The sequence below is a fragment of the Dama dama genome, chromosome 24 (genome assembly GCF_033118175.1).
Source record: "Dama dama isolate Ldn47 chromosome 24, ASM3311817v1, whole genome shotgun sequence".
In the NCBI taxonomy this organism is placed as follows: Eukaryota; Metazoa; Chordata; class Mammalia; order Artiodactyla; family Cervidae; genus Dama; species Dama dama.
Genome location: NC_083704.1, coordinates 27,003,309 through 27,031,061, shown reverse-complemented (window position 1 = coordinate 27,031,061; position 27,753 = coordinate 27,003,309). Strand labels below are relative to the sequence as shown.

Genomic DNA, 27,753 nt, shown 5'->3' with positions numbered 1-27,753 from the left:
CAACACAGTGAGGCAGGGTGTAAACTTTCTTGGCATGGGTGGCCAGCTCTCGTCTTTGGTGACCTCTCTGAAGCTGTGGTGCTTCTCCTGACAACTGCTGATGTTCACGATTGCTTCTTCCCCGTTCCTGTGGACAGTGCAGTGATTGTAGTGAGGCAAGGGTGTGGCGTGCAGAATCCTTGACCTGATGACTTTTCCTCCCCAGGTGGACCCTGATCAGGATGCTTCCCGAAGCAGGTTGCGAAATGCCCAAGAGAAGATGGTGTACTCTCTGGTGTCTGTGCCCGAGGGCAATGACATCTCCTCCATTTTTGAGCTGGACCCCACGACGCTCCGTGGAGGCGACAGCCTCGTCCCGAGGTAGGAGTCCAAAGAGGCTTATCATAAATGAGTTTGTGCTGCCTGACTGGGTTTCTTGGAATCCAGAACATCATCTTCTTTCTTGGAGCTTTCATACAGGATTTGGTGTATGATTTGTTCTGGTTGCCCATTGAAATGATACCTGATTTTTTTTTTTAAGCGGCTCATTGGCTGTAAGTTCTCAGTAGTTGCCTGAGATATGCTATGTTTAGGTGAACAAGTCAAACCCTTAAGCTCAGGTAGCTCAATATTTCTAGTTTTCTTTACTCTCTTGCTCCTTTTCCCAAACCTGAGAGATCTCCTGGTGAATTGAATAAACCCTTGAAAAGAAATTCTAGAAAATGGAACATTTGAAATTCACTCAGTCCATAGTAAATTTTATTAGAGATACTGAGAGGTCAGGTCAGTCTTCTTTAGTTATTTTAATTAACTTTTAGTTTTGTTGCATAAAAATGCATTTCTAGGGGGAAATAACTGGACCATAAATGGAACAAAAAACGTACTCTTAACAAAATGAACAAAAGTATTAATAGTGGCTAACACTTGAGTGCTGACTTCATGCCATTTGTAGTGCTAAATTCTCATCTCATATATATAATTTCATCTTCATCAAAACCCCTGTGAGATAAGTAATATTATTTGCCCCTTCTTAGAGGTGAAGACAGGCTCAGAGAATTGAAACAACTTAACACAAGTAAGTGAGCCCCATTGCAGAGCCCAGAATCTTAAACAGTTAAGACAGACAAGGCTGTTCTAGCAATTCTGACTCTTCCACACATTCTTGGGTAGAGGAGGTCTCACTGCCAATGGTAGGTTGTACACAAGGCCTGTCTCCCTGAGGATTCCCGTGTGTTTCATTATTCCTGTGTCATTGCCATTTAATTGCTCAGCCAGAGTTGGGCTGTCAAAGTGTTAACTGCAGCCTGGGTGCTGTCAGAACTGGAGGAGAGGCTTCTCTTGTCCTGGGTCCTCTTCCTGTCCCTCTCGGGGTGATACACTGAAACAGTGTCCACACAGAAGAGACCCTCCCAGGGAGGCCGTTGATTACCGTTTGGTACAGTGATCACTGGTTCCTGCCCTCTGCTGGGTTGTGAACGCCTTGAGAATCTGGGGAAAACTGAAGATGTCCTCCAATTAGATCCCAAATATGTGCACAGCTTCACTTACTCCCAAGTTTGTCCCGATGTAGACTGCTTCTAAAGAAATGTAACAGATTTATTAAGATACAATTCATGTATCATACACCTCACTTGCTTAAAGTGCGCGATTCATTGATTTTTATTAGATTAGCAGAATTGGGCAGCCATCATCAGAATAGATTTTAAGAAAAATTTCATCACTGTAAAAAGGAGCCCTGTACCTGTTAGCCGTCACGCTCATTTCTCCATCCTCCATTCCCCTGTCTTAGACTAAGCTACATTCTGTCTCGATTGATCTACCCGACATTTCATATAATGGAATCACATGTGGCTTTTTGTGACTGACTTTTTTCACTTAGTGCTGTGTTTTTTTTTTTTTTTTTTTAAGATTCATCCATTTTGTAGCATGTATTCACTTCATTTTATTCTTGAATAATATTCCATTGTATGGTTATGGCACATTTTATTGATTGACTTATTAATTCATGGCCATTTGGGTTATTTTCCTTTTTCTGGCTGGTGTGTGAATACATTTTCTTTTCTCATGAGCCTGTAACCTAGGAGTGGAATTACTGGGTCATGTGGTAACTGTATGTCTAACCTTTTGAGGAACTTCCAGTTTTACATTTAGGGTGTTGTGTTCTCACCAGCCATGTCTGAGGGTTCCAATTTCTCTGTTTCTCTCCAATGCTTGTTTACGTCTTTTTTTTAAATATTTGAGACATCCTAGTCAGTGGGCAGTGGTATCTCATTGTGGTTTTGACTTGAATCTCCCTGATGGCTAATGATGTTGATAGTCTTTTCATTTTTTCATGTGTTTATTGGCCATTTGTATTGATATATCATTTTTGGAGACATATCTGTTAAGATCCTTTGCCTATTATTTTTTGCACTTAAAAATGGGTTATGTCTCTTTTCATTATTGTTGTTAGTGTTCTTTATTCCAAACCCCTTACCAGATAGATTTGCAGGTATTTTCTCCCATTCTGTAGATTTCTTCACTTTCTTGATGGTGTCTTGTGAACCCCAGAAGCTTTTAATTTTTAGTCGAAGTCTAGTTTATGCACTTTTTCCTTTGCTTGCTAATGATTTTGGTTTCTTAAGAAACTGTTGCCTAATACAAGGTCACAAAGATTGATGCTAGTGTTTTCTTCTGAGAGTTTTATAGCTGTGCTCTTTTCACTTAGGTCTTTGATTGATTTTGAGGTCATTAAAAATATGGTTTGGAGTAGGATAGATAACTTTTGTAAAGTATCCTTTCTCACTGACTGCCTAGATAGAGATAGGGACTGTAGAATCCCGTTGCATTTCTGTTAAGTACTTTTCTGTATGTTGTATTCTCTATTCTGGAAGTTCTTGAGTGGATTTTTTTAGGCACCTGGAAGACAAGGGAATGACTTTTATTTTATTTGCTATGTGTTTTATTTTGTAAGGGATAGCAAAGAAGAGAACCATGTGATATAAAATAGCCATCAAATATTTCATGACATCCCCTTGGTGAATAGGAATCAGGTGCCAGTTGGCCACATTCCCCAGTGGGTTGGAAATCCCCATGATCCCATGGGAAGGGGAAATTTGAACTTGGTCAACAGGTCAGCTTGCCAAACAGCTTTGGTTGGCTCTAGACCCCTGCTTCTCTATCCCCTTGATTCATTACCGTTTCTCTGTTGGAAAACATTCTTTGTGGGCAGTTGTCCACAGACAGACTGATTGTAAACTCTTAAGCAAGGGAAGCCTTGTGTGCTCCCTGCAAAAACTGTCTGGCATGGTCTACGAGTGTGTTCATTAGCAGTTTGATCTTGCACTTGGTCTTAGCTTTCCAAACTTTTATCTGTTCTTGCCCTTGCCCACCAACCTCAGAGCCAGAAGTGAACAGGGCCTCTTCTTCGCTGATTCAGGGCAGTCATAAAAAACTGTTTGTAGGAGTACACACTCATTTCCCTTCATCTTAAAGCAGTGCTAAATTTTATTTTTTTGAAGATCAGAAAATCTGGGGGTAGATACATGAAAGTACCTGAAATATTACCAGTAAAGAACTTTTTATGACAGTCATTGGTTAAAAAAATCCTTCCAATCAAAATAAAAGGGATAGTGGCAAATCCTGGATGTAATAAACAAGATAATAAAATTGCAATATACGCAAATGAAATGCATTAAATAAACATTAGGAGAGCATCCAGCTTTGTGGCTCTTTTGAAATTGTCCTGACTTTTGAACTAAAGATTAGGGATGAGACTTTAAATGAATAGATAGAATGTCCTTGGTATTTTACATGAACTTTGACATACAACTCTAGAATGTAATCAGTCATCCAATTAAAAGCTAAAACCCAAGCTTTGCTTAAACTTTGAGAATAAGAAAATGAATCCGAGTTCCTCAGAAGAAAAAATGCAAATCTCTGTCAAGTTTCTTGTGCATGTTGTTTAATTTATATTCATGCTATTCAAAGTCAGTATCACTTGCAATGTTCAAGCCAGTTAAAGTGAAGAAAGGCAGAGAATCCACTAAAGAGATGTGACTGCTTCAACATGCCTCTTTCTTGCCTCTTTCCCAGGAACTTGGGATGCTATTGTTTAGAATTTTTTGTAATGCAAATCACTTCCATGCTCCCCTGCCTGCCCTGGTCCCTCCAGTATTTTAAGTTCCAACTTAAGTGTCCTCTTAAAAGAACTGTGTATTCCATGACTCTAAAGCCTCCTTAATGTCTTCCTTTAAAAGTCCTTCAGTACTTACCTTGACTGTTTCCCATTTTAATGCTTTTTAATGTCCATCTCCTGTTACTTACATTTGTTGTGCTTTCATCTCATCTCGTTAATGCTACTGTGGATTCCTTAAGTGCATGATTACTTCTTTAAAAGAGAAATTGTGAAATGATTCATGCTCACTGTAAAAAGAAATGACACACTACTCTATATAAAACAGGTAAGTAATGAGAACTTAATATATAATACAGGGGACCCTACTCAGTTCTCTGTCATGACCTAAATGGGAAGGAAATCTAAAAAAGGGGAGATACGTGTGTGTGTGTGTGTGTGTGTCTCATTCACTTTGCTATACAGCCGAAACTATACTACAACATTGTATGCTATGCTATACTACAACATTGTAAAGCACCTATGCGCCAATAAAAATTAGTTTAAAAAATACCGTATAAGAAATAACAAAAAATATTTTTAAATATTTTAAAAAATATTTTAAAATCTCATGGAGAACCAACTGGGAAGTAAAAAGAAAAAAACTTACGTAAAATTTAACCATTCAGAGATAACTATGAGAAATATTTTGTTTCTCTGTAGTTTTAGACAGGTCTCTGGACACACAGATAACCTGTATATTATTTATCACAAATGAATCATAAGCTATTTTTAGCATTTTTTTTCCTTTGAACAATATGTCCTGTTCATATATCCAAGTAAATGAATATCAATTGTAACCATTTTAAAGAGTGTACTATTCTGTCTTATATACTATAATTAACTATTTCATTACTGAAACATTGGGTAGTTCATAAGTTTTTGGACTTCCCAGGTGGCGCTACTGGTAAAGAATCCACCTGCCAATGCAGGGCATGCGAAGATTTTACTATTATAAATAATGCTTTCTTGAATATCTTTATGCTTCATTTAGTACCTGTGCTGTAATCTCTTAAAGAAGAAATATAAAAATGAGATTGCTAGGTGAAAAGATAGATGCATTTCAAACATGTTATACAAAGTGCCAGACTCTCTTCCAGAGTTTAAGGTGTTGACACTCTTCCCATGAGTGTGTAGAACTCATCTTTCTAAGCACTGGGGGAGATCCAAACTCCAAGATCTTTGGAATATAATATAATAAAGTGATATATTGTTTTAATTTGTATTAATTGAGAAAGTTGAATATGTACTTGGATGTTTATTGGTCACTTAAGTTTCCTTATTAAATTACTGGTTTGTGTACAGGTTCCATTTTCATTTCCAGTATTCATGATTGTTTTTCTTACTGTTTTTCAAAATCTCTTTATATATCTGGATGAATACTCTTTTATTCTGTACACTCATCTTTTATTTTCCCAGGTCATTTTTCTTTCAATTTTTTTCATGATGGGTTTGAAAAATTTAAACTTCAAGAAATTTTTGCTGTATGGAAGATGTAAAATTTAAACTATGTAATAAGACATATCCATCTTTTACTTTTGAGGTTTAGAAATCTTGTTATGTGCTTCAGAAGACTTTCTGTCACACAAGATTATTAAATTTTCATTTATATTTTCTTTCACACATTTTATGACACCCTTTTTTCCTTTATTGATGTATATGAGTAGCTCCATTACTGCTTTATCTCTCACGAGAAGCACTAATAGATACTCAGTAAATACCTCCTGTTACTCTTGTCTCATGCTCAGTTCGTTCTGAGATAGTCATTCATGGGGTGTAATTTTATACACAGCATACCTCAGAGGTTGTAGATTCAGTTCCAGACCACCGCAAAAAAGTGAATATCACAGTAAAGTGAGTCACACAAATTCTCGGGTTTCCCAGTGCAGTCGTATATGAAGTGTGCAACAGCATTATGTTTAAAAAGACAGTGTACATATCTCAATTGAAAAATACTTTATTGCCAAAATGGAACTGACAGACTTGCATGATGAACAGACTGTGAATTTGGAAGGAGAACACACACACACACAGTATTTGTGAAGGGCAAGAAAACAAAATGCAGTAAGATGAAGCATGCCTGCATTTAGAAATACAGCACAACACAGTCACATGAGAGTCGTTATGAATGATGTGCAGTTGTAGATACATCAGAATGTATAGTGGACCAGAACCATTTGCTCTTAAGTTTATGTTGTCCACTATATGTAGGAGAAAACCGTTTTGGTATCCTTGCTTTATTCTTATAGGATGTATTCTAGGCCACTGGCTATAGAGAACCTCAGTAGTCCTGTCCCTGAAGTCCTTTTTTCTTCCCTTTAGAAACTCCTATGTCCGACTCCGACACCTGTGTACTAATACCTGGGTTCACAGCACAAACATCCCCATTGACAAGGAAGAAGAAAAACCCGTGATGCTGAAAGTAAGTCCACAAGCTTGGCTGTCTCTCTCGGTCTCATGATTCCTGATGAAAGGGCTCCTTTGAGGGCAGACGGGGGCGTATGGATCCCTGAAATAGTTGTTGCTTTGGCAAGAGTGTGGTTGTGGACAAACTTGTATGTGATGAAAGAATTATTTCCAAGGGACCTGGGTAAAGCAGGGCCAGGGCTTTGAAATAACTAGAACCTTTTCTTTTATTTCATGGCTTCTGCCCTAAAGGTTGAGCAATTGTCTGGATTTCTTGTCTGTCTGGAGCCTGATTTTGGCTGAGGGAATGTTTGCTTGTACCTTGAGGTACATCACATACCTAGTTGGTTTCCTCCAGTCTTTATTATTTATTTCTTCATGTATTTATTTTTTTTTCATGTATTTAAATATGCACTTTTATTTCTCAAAAGTTCTTCCAACCTAATTTCTCTCCCCCTGAAGCCTACCCCTCCTTTCTGACCTTCTCTAGGATCGTAGAGCATATATTCACAGACATAGGGTTTTTCTGTTTAAAAAATGAAATAATACTCTCATAATACTTTCTGGTGATGGGGAAGATTATTGGAATTTTTTCTTCTATTTCCATGAACATTGTGATGTATACAGAAAAGTTGAAAGAATGGTACAGCATCTACCCTTAGAATACTCTCAGGATCAATAATTACCATTTTGTATATTTGCTTTTTCCCTATGAATATATAAGTATGTTTTTAAATTACAAATATCTCAGATGTGCTCTGTAACAAATGAAGTATAAAATCATAGTACTACCCCATTTCCTGTCTTACTTTTCTTCCTATTGCAAACCTCTAGAGCTAACAACTGTTGACATTTTGAGGTTCATCTTTTCAGGTGTTTTTCTGTGTCCAGTTTATTTAACAGCAAGAGAGCTCCAAGTTTAATTGCCCAGAGTTCCATAAATCTAGCATTTGAGTAATATCTTCCCCTCTCAATCCAGTAGAAAGTGAAAGTGTTAGTCACTCAATTGTGTCCTACTCCTTGCGACTCCATGAATGGTAGCCCGCCTGGCCCCTCTGTCCATGGGATTCTCCAGGGAAGAATACTGGAGTTGGGTTGCCATGCCCTTCTTCAGGAGCTCTTCCCGACCCAGGGATTGAACGCGAGTCTCCTGCATTGCAGGCAGTAGACTCTCCCACAAAGCCCGTCTTTCATTTCAGATTGGCACCTCTCCCGTGAAGGAGGACAAGGAAGCCTTTGCCATAGTGCCAGTCTCTCCTGCTGAGGTTCGGGACCTGGACTTTGCCAATGATGCCAGCAAGGTGCTGGGCTCCATAGCGGGCAAACTGGAGAAGGGCACCATCACCCAGAATGAAAGAAGGTGAGGGCTCCCTGCAAGAACCGCACATGCTCGTTCTCACCCACCGTGGATTTTAAAATCCCTGGCAGAGAAAGGAGTGCTCTGAAGAGCTCTGTGGAAGAGCGCCAGGCCTTAGCACTTAGGGGTGGCTTCAACTTGTGGTTTTCAATAGTTGCTGTCACTATTCTGAAGGTCTCTAAACAGTACAGATCTCCTTCCTTCTCTGTTTTCCTGCCTCCAGCTTGGTCTTTGGAACTACCTTACTGTCAGTGGTGGAGGTTGTGTGTATTGGTTGCTCAGTCATGTCCGACTCTTTGCAACCCCATGGACTGTAGGCCACCAGGCTCCTCTGTCCATGGGATTCTCCAGGCATGAATACTGGAGTGGGCTGCCATTTGCTTCTGCAGGGGATCTTTTCTACCCAGAGATTGAACCAGGGTCTCTTGGTTTATCTGAGATAAAATGTAATGTCTAATATTTTATGAAGGCAATAATCTTTTTGTGGACAGTGAAATACTGTCTCTGTTTCACGCTTACTGGTAATTGGCCTTAATTGACAATTTCAAGGAAACTGGGAAGAATGGGTTTCCTTCTCTGTGACTGGTTGCTTAAGCCTGAAATCTTTCATGGTGGTTTTGATCTGTTACACATCAAACACTTACCATGTCTAATTGCTTCTTTACTCCTAAGATCTGTAACCAAGCTGCTGGAAGACTTGGTTTACTTCGTCACTGGCGGAACCAATTCCGGTCAAGATGTTCTTGAAGTGGTCTTCTCCAAGCCCAACAGAGAACGGCAGAAGCTCATGAGAGAACAGAATATTCTCAAGCAGGTCAGTGAGAGGTGACATACCAGCTTGGCTCTAGGAAGAATCCGTATTATCACTGGTCTTATAAAGGAATGTAGATGATTTCTACTGGGGAGCCTTGATCTATTGACTTAAAAAAAAAAAAAAAACAGACAATTTTTTAGAGCAGTTTTAAGTTCACAGCAAAAGTGAGTAGAAAGTATAAAGAATTCCCATACCTCATACACACATACAACTTCCGCACTTAGTAGCATCCCCACCAGAGGGGTACATTTGTTACAGCTGATGACACTACACTGCATACCACAATTGCCCAAAGTGTATAGTTTCCATTAGGGTTCACTCCTGCTGTGGTACATGCTGTGAGCTTGAACCAGTGTATTACGGTACGATCCATCACTACCATATCATCTAGCTTCATCACCCTAAAAATCCCCTCTGCTTTGTCTATTTGTCCCTCCCTTTCCCCCAGCCCCTGGCAACTAGCCATTGATCTTTTTATTCTCTCCACAGTTTTGCCTCTTCCAGAACGTCACATTTTAACAGTTAGAATCATAAATCATACCCTATGTACCTTTTTCAGATTGACTTTTTTTCACTTAGTAAGTTTCCTGCATCTTGTCACAGTTTGATAGTTCACTTGATTGTTAACACACATATTGACTATCAGCTGTGTGAAAATTTACCTTTTGGGAACGCCAACAAGAATTGCAGTTGACAGGTTTATTTTCCTCACAAATAATATCAAGGGCAGTGCATCTTTAAGATTATTTAATATATCTGGGAGATTTGGAGTGTATGATAAACTCAGAAGGCCTTTAGAGGCTCTTATAAGGACCACTATGAATCACCAAAAAATCTTTCCATAAAGAATGAGTAGAAAACGAAGTTAGTTCACAGAAAATACGTGTATGATGTAATTTGGTATAAATTTAAATAAACTAGAGTATAAGGGAATTAGAGGGAGGAAAGTAACAGATCCAAGGTGGATGAAACACACAGAAATGTATACCATATAGTTCTCTAAAACTGTTGGAGATGGGGCCGCAAGCTTGGCTTGGAAATTGCTGGCCACTAGAGCCAAAAGAAAAACATGCAAGTTATAAGTCCTATAATTATCCATAGGAACTTGGATTTGAGATTTCTTTCTCCTTTTAAACTATGGTTGGACCAAATTCATTAATACTTCATCCTGTTCCAACAAGAGTTTCAAGTCTTGAAATGAATTATGCCCTGCTGTTTGATGTGATGACTCCCAAGTTAGACCTCTGGCTTAAGGCTCGTGTGGTTTTACACAATAGTGATACCTGTAGGGTCTGAAACTGTGATTCAGTGGCGGAGCCTTTATTCAGCACTTGTGGTGAGCACTATTCTCATGACCTGACAGTTACTATCTACTTTCATCATTATAACACCCTTGTGAGCTAGGTGTTATTCTCTCCATATTACTGCTGGGAAAACTGAAGGTTACCTTGACCATGATGTATACCTGTAGAACAGTAATGAAGAAGTGTAATTTTGACCTAGAATCTACTGATTCCAGAGTCTGTGTTCTCAAGCACTGCTGGAAACTCCACATTTTCAAGTATTTGAGGACCAGGTACGTCCAGGAAGACTGAGTTCACCAAGGATCCTGTCCCAGTTGACGGAATGAACACAGATGTCAGGTTCATGAGCATTTAGACAGAGAGACTTTCCTATGTAGTCCACTCACCCTTGAGGTTCTGTTCTTTCCACAGGAGGCTTGGCCGTTAAAACAGTAGGTGATGGCAGTTTTCATTCTTTGCACAAACAGATCTTCAAGCTGTTACAGGCCCCATTCACAGACTGTGGTGATGGCCCGATGCTGCGTCTGGAGGAGCTGGGAGACCAGCGGCACGCACCCTTCAGACACATCTGCCGCCTCTGCTACCGGGTCCTGAGACACTCCCAGCAGGACTACAGGAAGAACCAGGTGGGCATCGAGGACCCCGGGAGGGGCCGGACAGCGTCCTCCCTCGAGTTCACTTACTTTCCTCAATGAGTTTTAAGAGTCACGTGTATATATTTATTTAGTGGCTAGAGACTAGTTCATTGTTCAATTTGCTCTTCAAAAGGAAACTTTTTTTGCAAGCCTGGGAAGATGTGTGAATTGAGAAGGATTCATCAAAATTCTCGTTCTACAGCATCCTTGGAATGAGATTTTTTTCTTTTTTTGACGTTGATATTACAAGTACAGTATTTTTTTTAACTTTTATTTTATACTGGATTATAGCTGATTAACAGTGTTGGGATAGTTGGAGGTGGGCAGCAAAGGGACTCAGCCGTACATGACATGTATCCATTCTCCCCCAAGCTCCCCTCCCATCCAGGCTGCCACATAACATTGAGCATGTACAGTATTTCTTACGGCACATTCCTGGAAGGTGTAAGGGTGCAATGAATGGTTCCATGTGCTTTTATTGGAAATTGAGTGAAATCTTTTTTTCCTGCCCCATCCATTCCCTGCATCTCTGCTGGTAACTTCCTCTTCGCTTTGGTTCTGGCTCGTGTTTTAGACATTCTAAGTCATCATCTATTGTCATCAGATTAAACACCCAAACACAAACAATATAGTCTCTCTATGAATTAAACCTCTGTGAGGGTTCCAAACACCTGGAGATGCTGAGGAATCACTATGTCAGTGGTTGTTAACTGGGAGCAATTTCGCCACCCCCCCACCCCACCCTGGGCCAGGAGGGCGTGTGGAAATGTCTGGAGATGCTATTGGGTGTCACAGCTTGGGAATGCTACTGGCGTGAAATGGATAGAGGCCACAGATGCTATTTAACATCTGGGCAAGCCCAGCCCAGTCCCCCCACCCCAAACAAAGAATTATCCAGTCCAGGAAGTCAGTAGGTACTGCTGAGGTCAAGAAACCCTGCGTTCCATAAACTACTGTAAGTGCACGGTGATGCTTCTTATAATACGGACTCCAGTCCCTGCTGTGTGTTACAAAAGGTTTTGTTTTTAAGTTTTGACCGCCGCTATATCTGGCCTTTAAATTTAAACTGTTCTCTGTAGTGAAAGTTTTTTGTATGTCATCATAAAAACAGTGTTGGTCCTAAGCAGTGCTCTGTGGTATTAGATACAACTTCCTTAGCAAGTATTGGGCCGGCCAAAAAGCTTGCTTGAGTTCTCCATAAAACGTTATGAAAAACCCGAACAAACTTTTGGTCAACCCAGTATTTCTAGATCGTTCACTTTGCCTTTGCTACTGTTTAGATATAAAGCATCACACACTGGCGATGCTGTGTTTATTCGTTAGCATAGATTGCCATTGGGCACTGTGGTTGGTTTAAACCCACCTCTCGTGTGAGTACCATACGTACACCATACTAGTGCTAAAGAGATTTTATTCTCTTCCAATGACAGTGCGTCAGAATCTATAATGTGTGACAGGACCTTTTGCTTGTTCATCAGAGGACTGGACCAGTCCTTCTTGTTGCTGTTGGGGTGGGTGTCTTGGCTCGGTTTTTTATGCACCCTGTGCCTTTTGGCAGTAGTACTGACATATCCCTGGGGACTGATGAATTCTCAGACATGCATCCTTAGTGAGGGCTGAAAAGTGGCCCACGTCTACTCTGTTAGTCCTTAGTCACTTTTAAGACTTTGAAATTAATGAATTAAAATGAAACCAAGTTTCCAGGGCCTTTTGAACTTTGAGCAAGCAGTCTATCTTGGACAGGGAAAATATCTTTGAATAACAACAAAGTATTTACAAGAGGCTTCCTGGCATTATATTTCAATGGGACATCATGTCTGATCCCAAAAGAGAAGTCAGAGATGTTTTCATATGTTCTGTGAATGTAATTGACTGTTTTACATATTCCTGGGCTTCCCTGGTGGTTCAGCTGGTGGTAAATCTTCCTGCAATGCTGGAGACCTGGGTTCAATCCCTGAATTGGGAAGATCCCCAGGAGAAGGGAACAGCTACCCACTCTAGTATTCTGGCTTGGAAAATTCCATGGACTGTATAGTCCAAGGAGTCACAAAGAGTTCGACTCAACTGAGTGACTTTCACTTCACTTCTTCACATATTTCTAACTACCAATCTGACTTTAATTTTCATCCCAGATAAGGAAAACACAATAGAGTAATAACATTGTTCAAAATATCCGGGTAGACTTAACCATGTTTATTCAGCAACACAGGGCAGTGAGGCACAGTTTAATCCTCTTGAATGAGTAATAAAATCAGAGCTGGAAAACAACTCTTGACCTTTAGAAAAATAAGTCACCACATTAAAATTTATACTGTGGACTTAATAAAATGCCCATCTGTAAATACAGGATGCGTTACTTAGTGATCCCTGTGTGGCAGGTTTAGTAAACTAAAGGATGTGAGAGAGTTTGCGGCTATCGCCCTGGGTTGGGAAGTTGGGGAAGGACGCGCCCCTGTGATTTTCCTCAAGGGGAGTAGTTCTCCTCAGGGGCTGCTGCCCCTTCCATTACTCTGCGCCTCACCACACTGCCTCCTACCCTCCTTGCTTACCTCTCTCTCCTCCCTTCGAAGGAGTACATAGCCAAGCAGTTCGGCTTCATGCAGAAGCAGATTGGCTACGACGTGCTGGCCGAAGACACTATCACCGCCCTGCTGCACAATAATCGCAAACTCCTGGAAAAACACATCACCGCGGCGGAGATCGACACCTTCGTCAGCCTGGTGCGGAAGAACAGGGAGCCCAGGTGAGGCGGAGGTGGGGCTGATCGGCAGAAGGTGTCCCTGTGTTGAGGATGCAGGCACTGAGCTAGTCACAGTGTGGTTTTTTTTTTAAATTAGATGTCCTTTGTTTGGGCCTGCTCGGCCCCAGGTCTTGATTGAGCAGGTCTTGAGAGGCACTTTGAGTCATGGAAAGACCGTGGTGTGGAAATGAGACCAGGGTAGAATCCTGGCTCCAGAGTTTACCAGCTGGTGACCTTGAGCTTTAACCTCCTCATCTGCTAGATGAGTTGTTATGAAAATTATATGAAGATAAATACATGTCAAGTGCCTGGCATTTATATGTAAGTGACAGCTATCAGCCCCTCATTCACTCTGTAGCACCCTGTGATGACCAGTCACAACTTCCCCAAATACCAGTAAGTCTTTTGCACACGTAGTTGTTACCTGAGTGTGTGTATTTACAGTAGTGAATTCTGTCAGATATTGCATTCTTACAGATCCCACTCTCCCATACACTTTTCTCTCTCTTTTCTTCTCCTTTTAGTTAAGAGCCACCCCATGTCAGGGGAAGTGGGAAATAGTTTACAGTGTGGATATTAGAAACAGTGATGCTAGAGAGCTGAAGGTGTTATTATGAAACTGACTCCTCCCACCTATAAAAACAACTAACATCTTATGGACCCTTCTCATATCCCAGGGACTGAAATGAGTAAGCACTTTACATGAATTAGTTCATTTAATCCTCAGAAGAGCCCTCTGGGGTTAAAGGTTACCCATTTTTATCGATGAGAAAACTGAAACATGGTTAGGTTAAATAATTTCCCCCAAGTAACAGTACATCTCAGAATGTAGCGGGATATGAACCGGAGCCAGGATTCTGATTTAGGCCTCAAACATCAGACCTGTTCCCACTCTGGGTACCCAGCATCATCACCATGTCTTCCTTATGCGATCTTACTTGGTTGGTTCTTCTGTTCATTTTTGCCTCATCACCTCTTCCTCACAGCAGTCACTCCCATCCTTCTTGTGCTTTTCTTTCTTTCTCTCTTTTCCCCTCCTTCCTCCCCTCCCTCCCTTCCTCCCTCCTTTCTCTTTCTCTTCCCTCCCTCCCGGGTCTGGGTAACTGGTGATGCTATGAACACAGACACTAAAACCCAAAGCCTCTGACTTCTGGTAAAAGGTAACTTGGGTCTATCCTCTGGAGGGAGAGCCACGTCCCCAAGACCTAACCCTTGCTCTGGCTACAAAAAGCATTTGGTTTGGTTTCTGTTTCTCCACAGATTCTTAGATTACCTCTCTGACCTCTGCGTGTCCATGAACAAATCCATTCCAGTGACTCAGGAACTGATATGTAAAGCCGTGCTGAATCCAACCAATGCCGACATCCTCATTGAGACCAAGTGAGTGGGGGTCGGGGAGTGAATATAAAGGTGAGAACGGGATTTAGATGGAGGGCGTGTGCCTCAGTGGTTGTCTGTGCCGTGGGGAATTAAACCCAGCCCCTTGGTTTCTGAAGTCAGGGTGGCCAGCCTTTGATTGTCTTCATGCTAACATCTTGGTTAGAGGAGTTACTGGATTTGCTTTTGCTGTGGTGACCTCCTCTGTATGGTGATGTCACTTACTTTGCTTACTGATTGGAAAGTGATGTGGGCTACTGGGGAGCATCTTACACACCCTTGATTTCATTTTAAGAGTTGAAAGTTCTCCACTTAAGATCATCAGGTTTAAATTTTAAAGGAGATAATTCATTGTCAATATTAAGACATTGTAGGGAAGAGCTTGTGAAATCACCACTATTCAAAAAGTGTTCATTGGTCCACAGAAGTTTGGAAAGTAGTAGTTGATTCATTTGTAGCAGGGGAGCATATACTGCCAGTACATTATAAATGTTAAAAAAAGAAATGTTTTTTAAAAACACTAAATTATGCCCTAAACTTGTGATTTGGGGGTGGGGGGAGGGTCTCGTGCATAACTTAATTTTGAGCTTGGGCTGAATGCTGACTTTCTCAACCTTGGCCTTTGACATTTGGGGCCATGCAGTTCTGTGCTGTGGGTGCTGTCCTGCGCATTGCAGGAAATACAGCAATCTTCCTGTGTGTACGTGGATGCCAGCAGTACCTCTCCCATTTAGTTGGGACAACCAGAGATGTCTCTGGACATTGCCAAGCGTTCCCTGGGGAGACACAGTCGCCCTAGTGGGGTACACCTGAGCTAAAGTATATGAAGAAGTCGATGTTTATCTCTTCCTGTGGTTCTGCCAAAGGGAGAACGAAGTGGCTTTCTGTGTGTGTGTGCTGAAAGCACAGCTGGAGGTCAGCGCACAAATATAGTTGATTAGTGACAAGTGAGGATTTCAGACATAATGAGTTTTCCTGCCTCTTCCTACGTTTTCAGGTTGGTGCTCTCCCGTTTCGAATTTGAAGGCGTTTCTACTGGAGAGAACGCTCTGGAGGCAGGAGAGGATGAGGAAGAAGTATGGCTCTTCTGGAGGGATAGCAACAAGGAGGTTCGCAGTAAGAGCGTCAGGGAGCTGGCTCAGGATGCCAAGGAGGGCCAGAAGGAAGACCGAGACGTCCTTGGCTACTACAGGTGCGCGGGCCCGTGCACGGGCGTCCTGTGATGCCCTCATGAGACAGCCCATCAGAAAGACACATGTGTATTTCAGGAGTCTGTAGAGTGTAAGCTGTCATCGATACTTACGTAGTAGGGCAGTGATACTGGGGCGTGGCTTGGTACAAGGAAGCTGAGTGTTTGCATCAGCCCCCTCTCACAGTTGTTGGTCCCTACACAGTGTAGCACGTGGATGTAGTTTGTAGTAGTTACGAGTCAGGCTGTGGGATCACCTCTCTACATACTGACTTTTTAGTGGGTTTTTTTTTTTTTTCATTTATTTTTATTAGTTGGAGGCTAATTACTTCACAACATTTCAGTGGATTTTGTCATACATTGACATGAATCAGCCATGGAGTTACATGTATCCCCCATCCCGATCCCCCCTTCCACCTCCCTCTCCACCCGATTCCTCTGGGTCTTCCCAGTGCACCAGGCCCGAGCACTTGTCTCATGCCATCCCACCTGGGCTGGTGATCTGTTTCACCATAGATAATATACATGCTGTTCTCTCGAAACATCCTACCCTCGCCTTCTCCCACAGAGTTCAAAAGTCTGTTCTGTACTTCTGTGTCTCTTTTTCTGTTTTGCATATAGGGTTATCGTTACCATCTTTCTAAATTCCATGTATATGTGTTAGTATGCTGTAATGTTCTTTATCTTTCTGGCTTACTTCACTCTGTATAATGGGCTCCAGTTTTATCCATCTCATTAGAACTGATTCAAATGAATTCTTTTTAACGGCTGAGTAATATTCCATGGTGTATATGTACCACAGCTTCCTTATCCATTCATCTGCTGATGGGCATCTAGGTTGCTTCCATGTCCTGGCTATTATAAACAGTGCTGCGATGAACATTGGGGTGCACGTGTCTCTTTCAGATCTGGTTTCCTTGGTGCGTATGCCCAGAAGTGGGATTGCTGGGTCATATGGCAGTTCTCTTTCCAGTTTTTTAAGAAATCTCCACACTGTTCTCCATAGCAGCTGTGTACTAGTTTGCATTCCCACCGACAGTGTAAGAGGGTTCCCTTTTCTCCACACCCTCTCCAGCATTTATTGCTTGTAGGCTTTTGGATAGCAGCCATCCTGACTGGCGTGTAGTACATACTGACTTTTTAAAAAAACTTTTCATTTTATGTTAGAGTATAGCTGATTAATAATATGATAGTTGCATTGCTGTCAGGGACTCAGCCATGCATGTACACGTACGCATTCTCCCCCAGACTCCCCTCCCAGCCAGGTTGCCGCATAGCATTGAGCAGAGTTCCATGTGCTATACAGTAGGTCCTTGTTGGTTATCCATTTGAAATATAGCAATGATACGTACTAACTTTTTGACTTTGGTCCTCTATGTCCCAGTTCCTTTATCTGCAAAACAGAGACAGTAATGCCAACCTCATGGAACTTTAACAGGCAGAGCTAAGAAATCTGTATGTGTATACACACATCTGTTGATGTCTCTGTCTGCATACACACACACATTTGTTTCTGTATTAATGTATATGAATGTAATAAAAAGCATGAGTTCACATCACTACTTTCAACTCCACTCCAACACCACAGGGTTATTCTCACCTTCACCCCTTGTATCCACAACTCCTTCCTCAGACAGTGAGAACCTGGCAGTACTGTCTCTGCTGTGTTGATTGGTTTCCACCTCCATCCTGGTGTTTCCTTGGTCCCAGCTGTAAGACATGTTGACTCTGCCACCTCAAGGGAAGGGAACCAGTAAACACTTTAAAAAGAAAAGAAAACAGGAGATGGACGGAGAAGTGCTGGCAGCATTTTTTAATAAAAACAAAACTTTGCAGTTCCAATGCCCTTTGTGACCCTCCTGTAGTTTGTTCTCTCCATTCATGCAGGTGGTGGGTGACCTTCCGCACTCTATGTATGTTTATATTTTACATTTCTGTGCATTCATAAATAACACATAGTATTTTACTGAGCCTTAAAATTTTGTATAAATGGTTCCATATTCTGAGTTTTGCTCTGAAACCTGCCCTTTTTATTCAATATTGTGTCTGAAATGGATTCATGCTAATGGTGGTGGGTCCATTTCTTTAATTTTGACTGCTGAATGTTATTCCCTTTATTACTTTGCCAACATTTTCTTTTCAGTTTGAATTCATTGTGTGCCACAATTTAGTTTTTCGTATCAGGGAACATCATTGTTCAAATTGGTGCGTGTATGTAGGAATTTCCATTCCACACCAGGAAATTATGAGATCGGGGTGTATGCATATTTTAAACTCATTAAGCAAGCAATCCTAGATTGGATATTTTGGTGCATACTCTCACGGGTTGTAAATGAGAACTTTTGTTTCTCTTTGTCTTTGCGCTCTCTGAATATTGTGATACTGTTTAATTTTTGTTGATGTTATGAGCATGTAATAGACCAAATTTGGAACTTCACAGAGATCACATGCAGTTGGGTGAGGAGGAACCTTAAGACATTTCGAGGAGTCCCCTACTTTTTCCACTATGTTTTTCACATGTGTGTGAAGTCAAAGAGCAGAGCTGTATGAGATAAGACCCCGAAACTGACATAAAATTTCTAAGTAGACTCAGTGAAGGTCTGAAACCTTTACCATTTCCTTTGTGGTGTTTAATGTGCTGTATAAAAGCCAAACTAAAGTAGGGCCTCCCTGCTGGTCCAGTGGCTAGGACTCTGAGCTCCCAATGTGGGGGGCCCGGGTTCGTTCCCTAGTCAGGGAACTAGATCCCACAAGCCGCAACTAAGAGTTTGCATACCACAGTCAAAACTCAGAATCCTTTGTGCCCCAACTAAGACCAGGCACAGCCAAAGAAATGTTTTTTAAAAGGCATAACTAAGGAAATAGATAAATCATTTTCACCCTAATGAAAATGATTTTTCATTTTTTCTCCCCCATTTTATAAAATAAGGGCAGAATGGAATCAACTAGCCATGTAGGTACTACCACACAGGGTAGACATGTGTGACTATTGGCATGGCTTGAACTGTTTATTTTTCTGCCGGGTACAGAAGTCAGACTTATGTGTACACAAGCAGGTGAAGAGTGTTGATGTATAGGTTCACGTGGCCATATATCACTCTTATGAGATCTGGGCCCCTCCTCTGACTCTCCTGCTGTGTGTTTCAGGAAGTGTGAGCTCTGTGCAACTTTCCTTTTCTCAGGTACCAGCTGAACCTCTTTGCAAGGATGTGCTTGGACCGCCAGTACCTTGCCATCAACGAGATCTCAGGCCAGCTGGACGTGGATCTCATTCTCCGCTGCATGTCCGACGAGAACCTGCCCTACGACCTGCGGGCGTCCTTCTGCCGTCTCATGCTCCACATGCATGTGGACCGAGACCCCCAGGAGCAGGTCACCCCTGTGAAATATGCCCGCCTCTGGTCTGAGATCCCCTCTGAGATCGCCATTGATGAGTGAGCCTGGCTCCTTCACCCTGTTAAGACCTCGTGTTGCTTTAAAATGTCTTAGTTGCAGTGTTCTGTGTAGCAGAAGACAAAGGACTTATGGTCAGGTTAAGTCTAGTTCAATCAGAGAAGAAAGACTAAGTCTTTTTTTTTTTTTTTTTTTTTTAATGAAAATGTAATTAAGGGTAGCAAATGTTATTTATTCCCTCAAGAAGGTAAAAGATGGTATGATTGCCCTTTTATACATTGTTTGTCTATTTTATTCAGCAAATATTTAAGTGACTCCTGCCTGCCAGGCTTAAAGAATCTGTCTGGGAATAAACAAGAAAACTATGTTGGACTTCCCTCGTGGTTCGGTGGTTAAGACTCTCAGCTTCCAATGCTGGGGGCGCAAGTTTAATCCCTGGTCAGGCAACTAGGATCCCACATGCTGTGTGACGTGGCCAAAGAGGAAAAAAAAAGAGAAAACTATGTTTACACTTGTGGGGAAAGACAGACGATAACTAAGATAAAGGACTGAAATATATACATTAGTGATGGTTGCTGAGCAGGAAAAGTAAATAGGGACAGGAGGATGGAAAGTGTTGGGGTGAGTGGTTCTGGCTTTAGGGGTTAAGCAAACAGGGAAGGCCTCACTGGGAAGAACTTGACCTTTGATTGCCTTTTCTTTCTCCTTTCCTTTTAGCTACGATAGTAGTGGAACCTCCAAAGATGAAATTAAGGAGAGGTTCGCTCAGACCATGGAATTTGTGGAGGAATATTTAAGAGATGTGGTGTGTCAGAGGTTCCCTTTCTCTGATAAGGAGAAAAATAAGCTTACGTTTGAGGTAACTCATGGCGAAGTGATCTGTATATTTTGTAAGAAACATACATATGGTGAATGAAATCATGTAAAATGATAGAACATTATGTATGCGCTATACGTTGTATTAAAAGTGACAGGAAAGAAACCAGACTGTGCTTAGGATCTGTCATAGGTTAGTCGTTTGAGGGACAGAAATGCTTATCACCTTTCAGTTGAATATTTCTCTTTGCAACCAGTTTCCCTTTTTAGGGGTTAGACTTCCAAGCACTTACGTGTTATCTGTGTCCTTGTTTGGTGTACTTTGGCTTGCCCTCTATTATCTTTGGGAAGCTATACAGACCCAGTGATGAGGTTGGTTTTTTTATTCACCAGTCATCAGAACAGATCAGTAGTTTTGCAGGTTTTCATTTCTTATTTTTTCTCCTTATGAAACAAAATGAAATTTTATCAGAAACTGCAAGTAAATTAAATGCCTTCTCTTAACAGTAAAGAAGGTCAGAATCAGTCATTTATAAAATAGTCCACCTGAAATGGAACTGAAGGATACTGTTTAATTAATCCATCTTCCCCCTCTCTCTTTTAAATACAATAGGTTGTCAACCTAGCTAGGAATCTCATATACTTTGGTTTCTACAACTTCTCTGACCTTCTCCGATTAACCAAAATCCTCCTGGCCATATTGGACTGTGTGCACGTGACCACAATCTTCCCCATCAGCAAGATGGCGAAGGGAGAGGAGAATAAAGGTGAGAACAGTGTGGAGAAGCTGAGGAGAGGGCTCTGCCGGTGCCCACACGTGGGACGCGCTTGCCCCGACTCCCGCCTCTGTCATGCTTACCGCGAGATGTTGCATTACCGCGAGATGTTGCATTACCGCGAGATGTCACAGCCTTTCTTCGTCCTTTTCTTCTTGAGTTTTCATGATGAACATTTTCAAATATAAAGAAAAGTGGAAAGAATAGTAGAGTGGACACCTTTGGACCCATGACCCAGAGTCAATGATTATTAACACTTTACATTATTATTTACATTATTATTACATTCATTACTACATTACATTATTAACAATTTTTACATGTATATATGAAGTTGCGTATTTGACGGCACCGTTTGAAGGTTGCCTCACAGCTGGAATGCTTATATGCTTTCACTGTTCTTGATGTGCCATGATGTTCTCAGTGTTATGTTAGTATAGGAGTAAATGAAGTCCAGACTGTGTCTGGGTGTCCTGTTTCCAATTTGTGAGTAGGAAAATCTGCCTTGATGTGTTTTTCTCCTCTGTTTTAGTGTTGTAATAGACACACACTAGGTACCCATGTGTGGATTATTGTTCAACTGGTCTCTTCAGCTGGAATAGAAAAAGTACATTTACTTGCATCCTACTGTCTGTTAGGGCCTGTGCTCAGTCATTTTGCCACTTAACCTGTCAGTTGAGCTGTGTTTTTCTCATTTTATAAAAGTTGAATAAAGTGACCCTCGGGGTGGCACAGTACCCTCAAGATCAGGTGGCTGTTGGTGCAGCACCGGATGTGTCTTGTTAACTCCTGCATTTCTAGTTCTGTGCAGAGCAGCAGGCATGCAGTGGGTGGCCATACAATTGGGCAGGTGAATTAACACATAAAATTGCTCCTTTGGGCAATTTCAAAACCCACACTCTTTCACCTACTTCCTTAAACCCTGCATTTTTTTTTTTTTTTTTGCCACTTTTTTTTTTTTATTGAAGGATAATTGCTTTACAGAATTTTGTGACTTTATGTCAAACATCAACAACAATCAGCCATAGGTACACCCATGTCCCCTCCCCTCCATCTCCCATTCCATCCCACCCTTCTAGAAATTTGATCAGAAACTGATCAAATTTGTCACAGAGCCCCGGTTTGAGTTTCCTGAGTCACACAGCAAATTCCTATTGGCTATCTATTTTACATATGCCAATGTAAGTTTCCATGTTATTCTCTCCATACATCTCACCCTCTCCTCCCCTCTCCCCATGTCCATAAGTCTGTTCTCTATGTCTGTTTCTCCATTGCTGTCCTGCAAATAAATTCACCAGTACCATCGTTCTAGATTCCATATATATCTGTCAGTATTTGATATTTTTATTTCTCCTTTTGACTTACTTCACTCTGTATAATAGGCTCTAGGTTCGTCCACCTCTTTAAAACTGACTCAATGCATTCGTTTTTATGGCTGAGTAATATTCCATTGTGTATATGTACCAGAGCTGCTTTATCCATTCATCTGTCAATGGACATCTAGGCTGTTTCCATGTTCTAGCTATTGTAAATAGTGCTAAGGTGAACTTTGGGGTACATGTGTCTTTTTCAATTTTGGTTTCCTCAGGCTATATGCCTAGGAGTGAGATTGCTGGGTCATATGGTCATATGGTTTTATTCCTAGTTTTTTAAGAAATCTCCATACTGTCTTCCATAGTAAGGCCTGCATTTTTGATAGGGATTAGCCCATCAGGTTCCCAGGGTCATAGAATGTACTGGGACAGAGACGTGTGTGATGACTTGTCCTGAAGAGCCCCTGCCCCTGGCCTGGTGTGCTCCAGGGGTCTTTCGTGACTGGGGTCTGTCCTGGCCCTTCCTAGGCAGTAACGTGATGCGGTCCATCCATGGGGTCGGAGAGCTGATGACCCAGGTGGTGCTCCGGGGAGGAGGCTTCCTGCCCATGACGCCCACGGCCACCGCCCCTGAGGGCAACGTGAAGCAGGCTGAGCCGGAGAAGGAGGACATCATGGTCATGGACACCAAGCTGAAGATCATTGAAATACTCCAGGTAACCATGGGCCTGAAGTGGGGGCAGGAGTGCGCTTCACAGGGGAGCATCTGTGTGCAGTGGCCCTGCTTTGATGGAGCCCCCGGCTTTCGGGAAGAGAGTGGAGGCAGATTCTTAGCCTTGAGTGCCATTTCTGAACCGGCCCTCTTACTGCTTCTGCTGCCATCTCCTGTCCGTCCCCAACATGCCCTGTCCTGCCAGCCACGCCAGACTTTCAGCAGTTTGCCTCGCTTTCCCTCCGCATTGGTCTCTGTTGTCAGCCGTACTTTTCATTTGCTCAGAATTCACTCATACTCTGTCCATAGCTGAGATCCCTGCTTTTTGTTCATAACTCAGTTCAGAGTTCCATAAAGCTTGTAACTCCTCCCTCAATCCTTCCCTTCCTCCCTCCCTCATCCATTCATATAGTCAACAAATATTTATTGATTCCATGCCGAATACTTTGAAGCACTGAAAATCCAGCAATGAGCAAAATCATTCCTGCTTACATTTTTATAGGGGGCATAGGCGTATCAGGGCTTCCCAGGTGGCACTAGTGGTAAAGAATTCTTGCCTGCCAAAGAAGGAGACAAAAGAGATGTGGGTTCGATCCCTGGGTCGGGAAGATCCCCTGGAGGAGGGCGTGGCAACTCACTCTGGTATTCTTGTCTGGAGAATCCCAGGGACAGAGACACCTGGCGGGTTATAGTCCAAGGGGTCACAAAGACTCACACGACTGAGGCAGCTTAGCACGCCCAGACACATAGGCATATAAAAATGTATATACCAAGGGTGTTAAAATATAAAAGAGAGTCAAGACTGTTTGGAGGCCCTTGGGGATACATGCTTTGTTGAGACTGTCAGAGAAGGTCTTCCCATTCAGAGAGCAGTGAGGGAGCTCATATTTAGGGAAAGAGTCTCTGAGACTCTGAGAGGGAACAATAAATGCAGAGACCCAAGGTGGAAGCATAGTTGGCAAGTGTGGGAACAGGTCCAGGTCAAGAAGGAACAGGAGAAGATGAAGTGGGGAGTCAGGGCATAGAACTGTTTTGAGTGGATTTGCTGTAAAGATGCACAGAGAAAAGGGGGGGCTGCTGCAAGGTGATTGTTGGCACATTTAAGTTGAGGGATATCAGCAAGATTGTATGCTGAATGGAAGTGATCATGTGGAAAGGGGGTACTTACTGACGAAGAGGAGACAGGAGAGATAATTGCAGAAGCAAAGTCCTGGCCCAGGGAAGGAGGGGATGGGAGCCCGTCTGCTGGAGAGGGCGTGGTCTTCCTATGAGAACCTTCCAGGCTTCCGACAGATCACATTTTCCTCCTCCTGCTTCCTCAGAGTTTTTTATTCATTAACAAAATTAGCTGCTCCTTAATGAAAAGAGTGCTGTAGTCACCTTTCTCTTTTATCCCACACTGCCTGATCTCAACCCCAGAAGGAGTTGAGGATGGAGAAGATGAAGAGTTGAGATGGAGGAGAGAAACATGCATGTTTACAGATGGAAGGATTTTTTAAAAATTCTAAAACCACAGTTAACTGATGGTTTGAAAGCATCAGTGGGACTCCTCAAAATAATTACTGAAGCCAATAAAGAATGATTTAAGTAAAGGAAACTCATTGAATTTATGTCTGAGCAAAAGTAGAGAAAAATTTCAAGGATTTCAGGCCATGGCTTACAGGTCCCAAGTATGTGGATATCATGTGTGTTTATCAGAATTGATGTGGTGTGAAAATTGGTTACATCTTGAGGTCTACTCACTGTAGTGATTACTGTAATAATCTGAGAACATGTAATTGATGGATTCTTTCTGCAAATACTTACTGATCTACCATATGCAAGGCGCTTTGCCTGGCTGGATGAGGGGCTGTAGGAGGAATGCACAGACAGTTTGGACAGAGGCTCTGTCTACAGGGTGTTTCAAGTCTAATAGGAAAAGGAGGTGTGATGAAGCTGTGTGTACATGGAGATAAAGCCATGAGAAAAATGTTCTCCTGAGATCCAGGTGGGTCTGGTGATCCCATTTAGTAAGGACCAGAGGAGATTTTAAAGAGGAGATAAGATTTTACCTGAGCCTTTAACCATGGACAGGTATTGTGTAGGAACACGGGAATGTTCTCAGATGGGTGGAGTGGGTTGAGCCAGAGCATCATTGCTCAAGGTCAGTAAGCCCTTCTCCTTGGGCAGGGGCGTGACATGTTATCAGAAATGAGGTTGGAAAGGCAGACTGAGCCGTGCTCTGGAAAACTTGGGGTGCCTGAAGTGTTAGGACTTGATACTGGGGGAGCCTTTGACTGTTTTCAAGCGGGGAGCTAACCTAAGAATAAATACCTTTGGGAGGTAGACCTGGTAAATCTGGTAGTAATGGCTGAGGTGAGATAGAGAGGCTGTGAACGGGGGTAAACGACCGCAGGGGAGAGATCCATGAGGCGTGGCAGAGGCTTAGTCATTGATGAGACCTGTGTGTGTCAAGGAAGATCCTGAGATTGTCTGAGGCGGAGAGAAGCCAGGCAGAATGGACACTGTTAATTTGGTACAGTCCTGAGTTTGAGACTCTGGGAGGACACTGAAGGGGATGCCCATTAGTCAGTTAGGAAGTGTAGACCAAAAGTTTGAAAGATAGGGACTTCGCTCGTGGTCCGATGGTTAAGACCCTGTGCTTTCACTGCTGAGGACCTGGGTTCGATCCTTGGTCAGGGAACTAGAATCCCACAAACTTCATGGTGCAGCAGGGGAAAAAAAACTTGGAAGATAAACCAAGAATTTGTTGCAGTCTCGGAGAGGTGACCACAGTCCCAGGATTGGGTAAACTCACCAGGAGGGCGGGGCAGAGATAAAGAGAGAAGAGGCTGTCGGTAAGGTCCTTTTACAGTTCCGAGTAGTTGACTGATCTTTCTCTTCTGGCTCCAGCCACAATCGTGGAAAAAGCATCCTTGTGTTGGAGCAGATAGGGAGGGAACACAGGGAGCAAAAGAAGAGGGAGCCCAAGAGTTTGCATCTACATCAAAGAAAACAGTCATTCATAGAAAAGAAAGAGCCAAGCTAATTCTCAGTACTGAAAACGCATTTTTCTCTGTCAGTTCACTTAAAAGCAGCCAACTTCACCCTTCTTCAGGCTCAGAGTCGGCATTCGATACTTGCTGAAATAAAGTAATGTTTTATAGAGGATGGAGTGGGGAGTGAGTGATTTATTGTTCTGATTATTAAATTAATTGCCAGGACGCTGAAGCTTTTACTAGAAGCTTAGGTGCTGTGGGCAGAATTGATATATCCCATGCAAGTCTTTGAAGAGTGTTGAAATCTGAAGCCAAATATTTGGCTCACTTAGAGTTTAAGGTAATTGATGCAGCAGATACCAGGCCCAGCCAGAGTGCAGTGGTTTGGCGCGGTGTTCCAGGTGGTATGCTAATGTAACCAATCTGTTTCCATTTCCACTTGAATCTCTAGTTTATTTTGAATGTGAGGTTGGATTATAGGATCTCCTGCCTCCTGTGTATATTTAAGCGGGAATTTGATGAAAGCAATTCCCAGACTTCGGAAACATCCTCCGGAAACAGCAGCCAAGAAGGACCAAGTAATGTGCCAGGTGAGCGATGCCAGGATGGAATTTCTGCTGTAAGATGGGACCCGGGTCTACTGAAAGCTGAAAGTCCGGAGAGTATGTTCTAGAACAAGGATAAAATGTGAATATATTTGAAGGTGACTGTATTTTAGAATGACATCCTGGGAGTTACCCATTTGGGGCAAACAAATAATTTCAAGAGCCCAGATTCCTTCTCGAGTAGATCTTATTTCTTCCATCTTTGAGTGTCTTAGTCGTAAGACAGCTGAGTGTTCTAATGTTATGGTTGTGTGAAATACTGGGAAAAAAATACCCCAAAACAAAATTCTCCGAGAAAATTGACTTTTACTCTGAGTAGAAGTTTTTTGCTGCCCAGGATATAGTGGTGATGGATAAGAGAAAGGTGGTAGCAGAAATAAACCCACCTAGCCAAGTCTGAGCCTCCTTGGGAGGAGGTAGCGCCTCTGACAAGGGGTCATTCACCGAGTAGAAACCTGGAGCCAGTGGACAGCGTGATCCAAGTTGACCTGGCTTCAGAGCTTTGCAGTAAAAGATGCTGGAAAACTTGAGGTTAATCCATGAGCAGAGGCAAGGCTGTTTGGGGGGGAAGTTCACAGGAAGCACGTTTTCATACCTTCCTGCATCTGAAGTTCAGTTCTCTCTAACTCTTCAGGTGCTCTTGACTTCGAACACATTGAAGAACAAGCTGAGGGCATCTTCGGAGGAAGGAAAGTATATTTTCAGTTTCTGTTTTGTAGGCGGTTCTGAGATGGAGGAGGCTCCTCTCTATTAGCTCTCAAAGACTTCTCCTTGGACTAGGAAAGGTTTAGTCCTTGGGTCCCTAAGTCCTTAACAACTTAGTCCTTAAGTTGTTTGCCTGCTCACTTTATAACTTCTAGAACTCGGGTCAGAGTGATCTTAGTTGGCTTCATATATGTGTGTTTTCTGCCTACAGTAGAAAGAATTGAAGGAGGTTTCCCAAGGTATACACATTACAAGATTTTTTGAAATGGTGAGGAAATAGGGTTGAAAGAAAGAGGGGGCTTAAAACAGAGTGCAGATAGCCCCGCTCATTGGTGCTACTGGGCTGCAGTCACCCCCAAGCTCTTTAGAAGCGAAGCAGCAACAAGAATAAAAAGAGGCATACAATTCTTTCATTGTATGTAACCTGAAATTACTGTATGAACCCTTTCCTAAAAGTTAAGATTGCTCATTGTTGACTGAAAACATCATTAAGAGACTCAA

General features: G+C 42.2%; 1 protein-coding gene across 1 annotated transcript in view; it reads left to right on the top strand.

Annotated features, from left to right (window-relative positions):
* Window positions 1–27,753, top strand: part of ITPR1 (inositol 1,4,5-trisphosphate receptor type 1) — a 347,438-nt gene that overhangs the window by 154,199 nt on the left and 165,486 nt on the right. Inside the window, exons 13-26 of the mRNA XM_061128046.1 lie at window positions 206–360; window positions 6,455–6,554; window positions 7,738–7,898; window positions 8,568–8,709; window positions 10,481–10,639; window positions 13,219–13,391; window positions 14,649–14,768; window positions 15,763–15,957; window positions 19,137–19,388; window positions 20,065–20,206; window positions 20,777–20,930; window positions 22,781–22,968; window positions 26,394–26,532; window positions 27,182–27,240. Of these exons, the coding sequence (XP_060984029.1) occupies window positions 206–360; window positions 6,455–6,554; window positions 7,738–7,898; window positions 8,568–8,709; window positions 10,481–10,639; window positions 13,219–13,391; window positions 14,649–14,768; window positions 15,763–15,957; window positions 19,137–19,388; window positions 20,065–20,206; window positions 20,777–20,930; window positions 22,781–22,968; window positions 26,394–26,532; window positions 27,182–27,240 (2,139 nt within the window). The remainder of the gene's footprint in view (window positions 1–205; window positions 361–6,454; window positions 6,555–7,737; window positions 7,899–8,567; window positions 8,710–10,480; window positions 10,640–13,218; window positions 13,392–14,648; window positions 14,769–15,762; window positions 15,958–19,136; window positions 19,389–20,064; window positions 20,207–20,776; window positions 20,931–22,780; window positions 22,969–26,393; window positions 26,533–27,181; window positions 27,241–27,753) is intronic.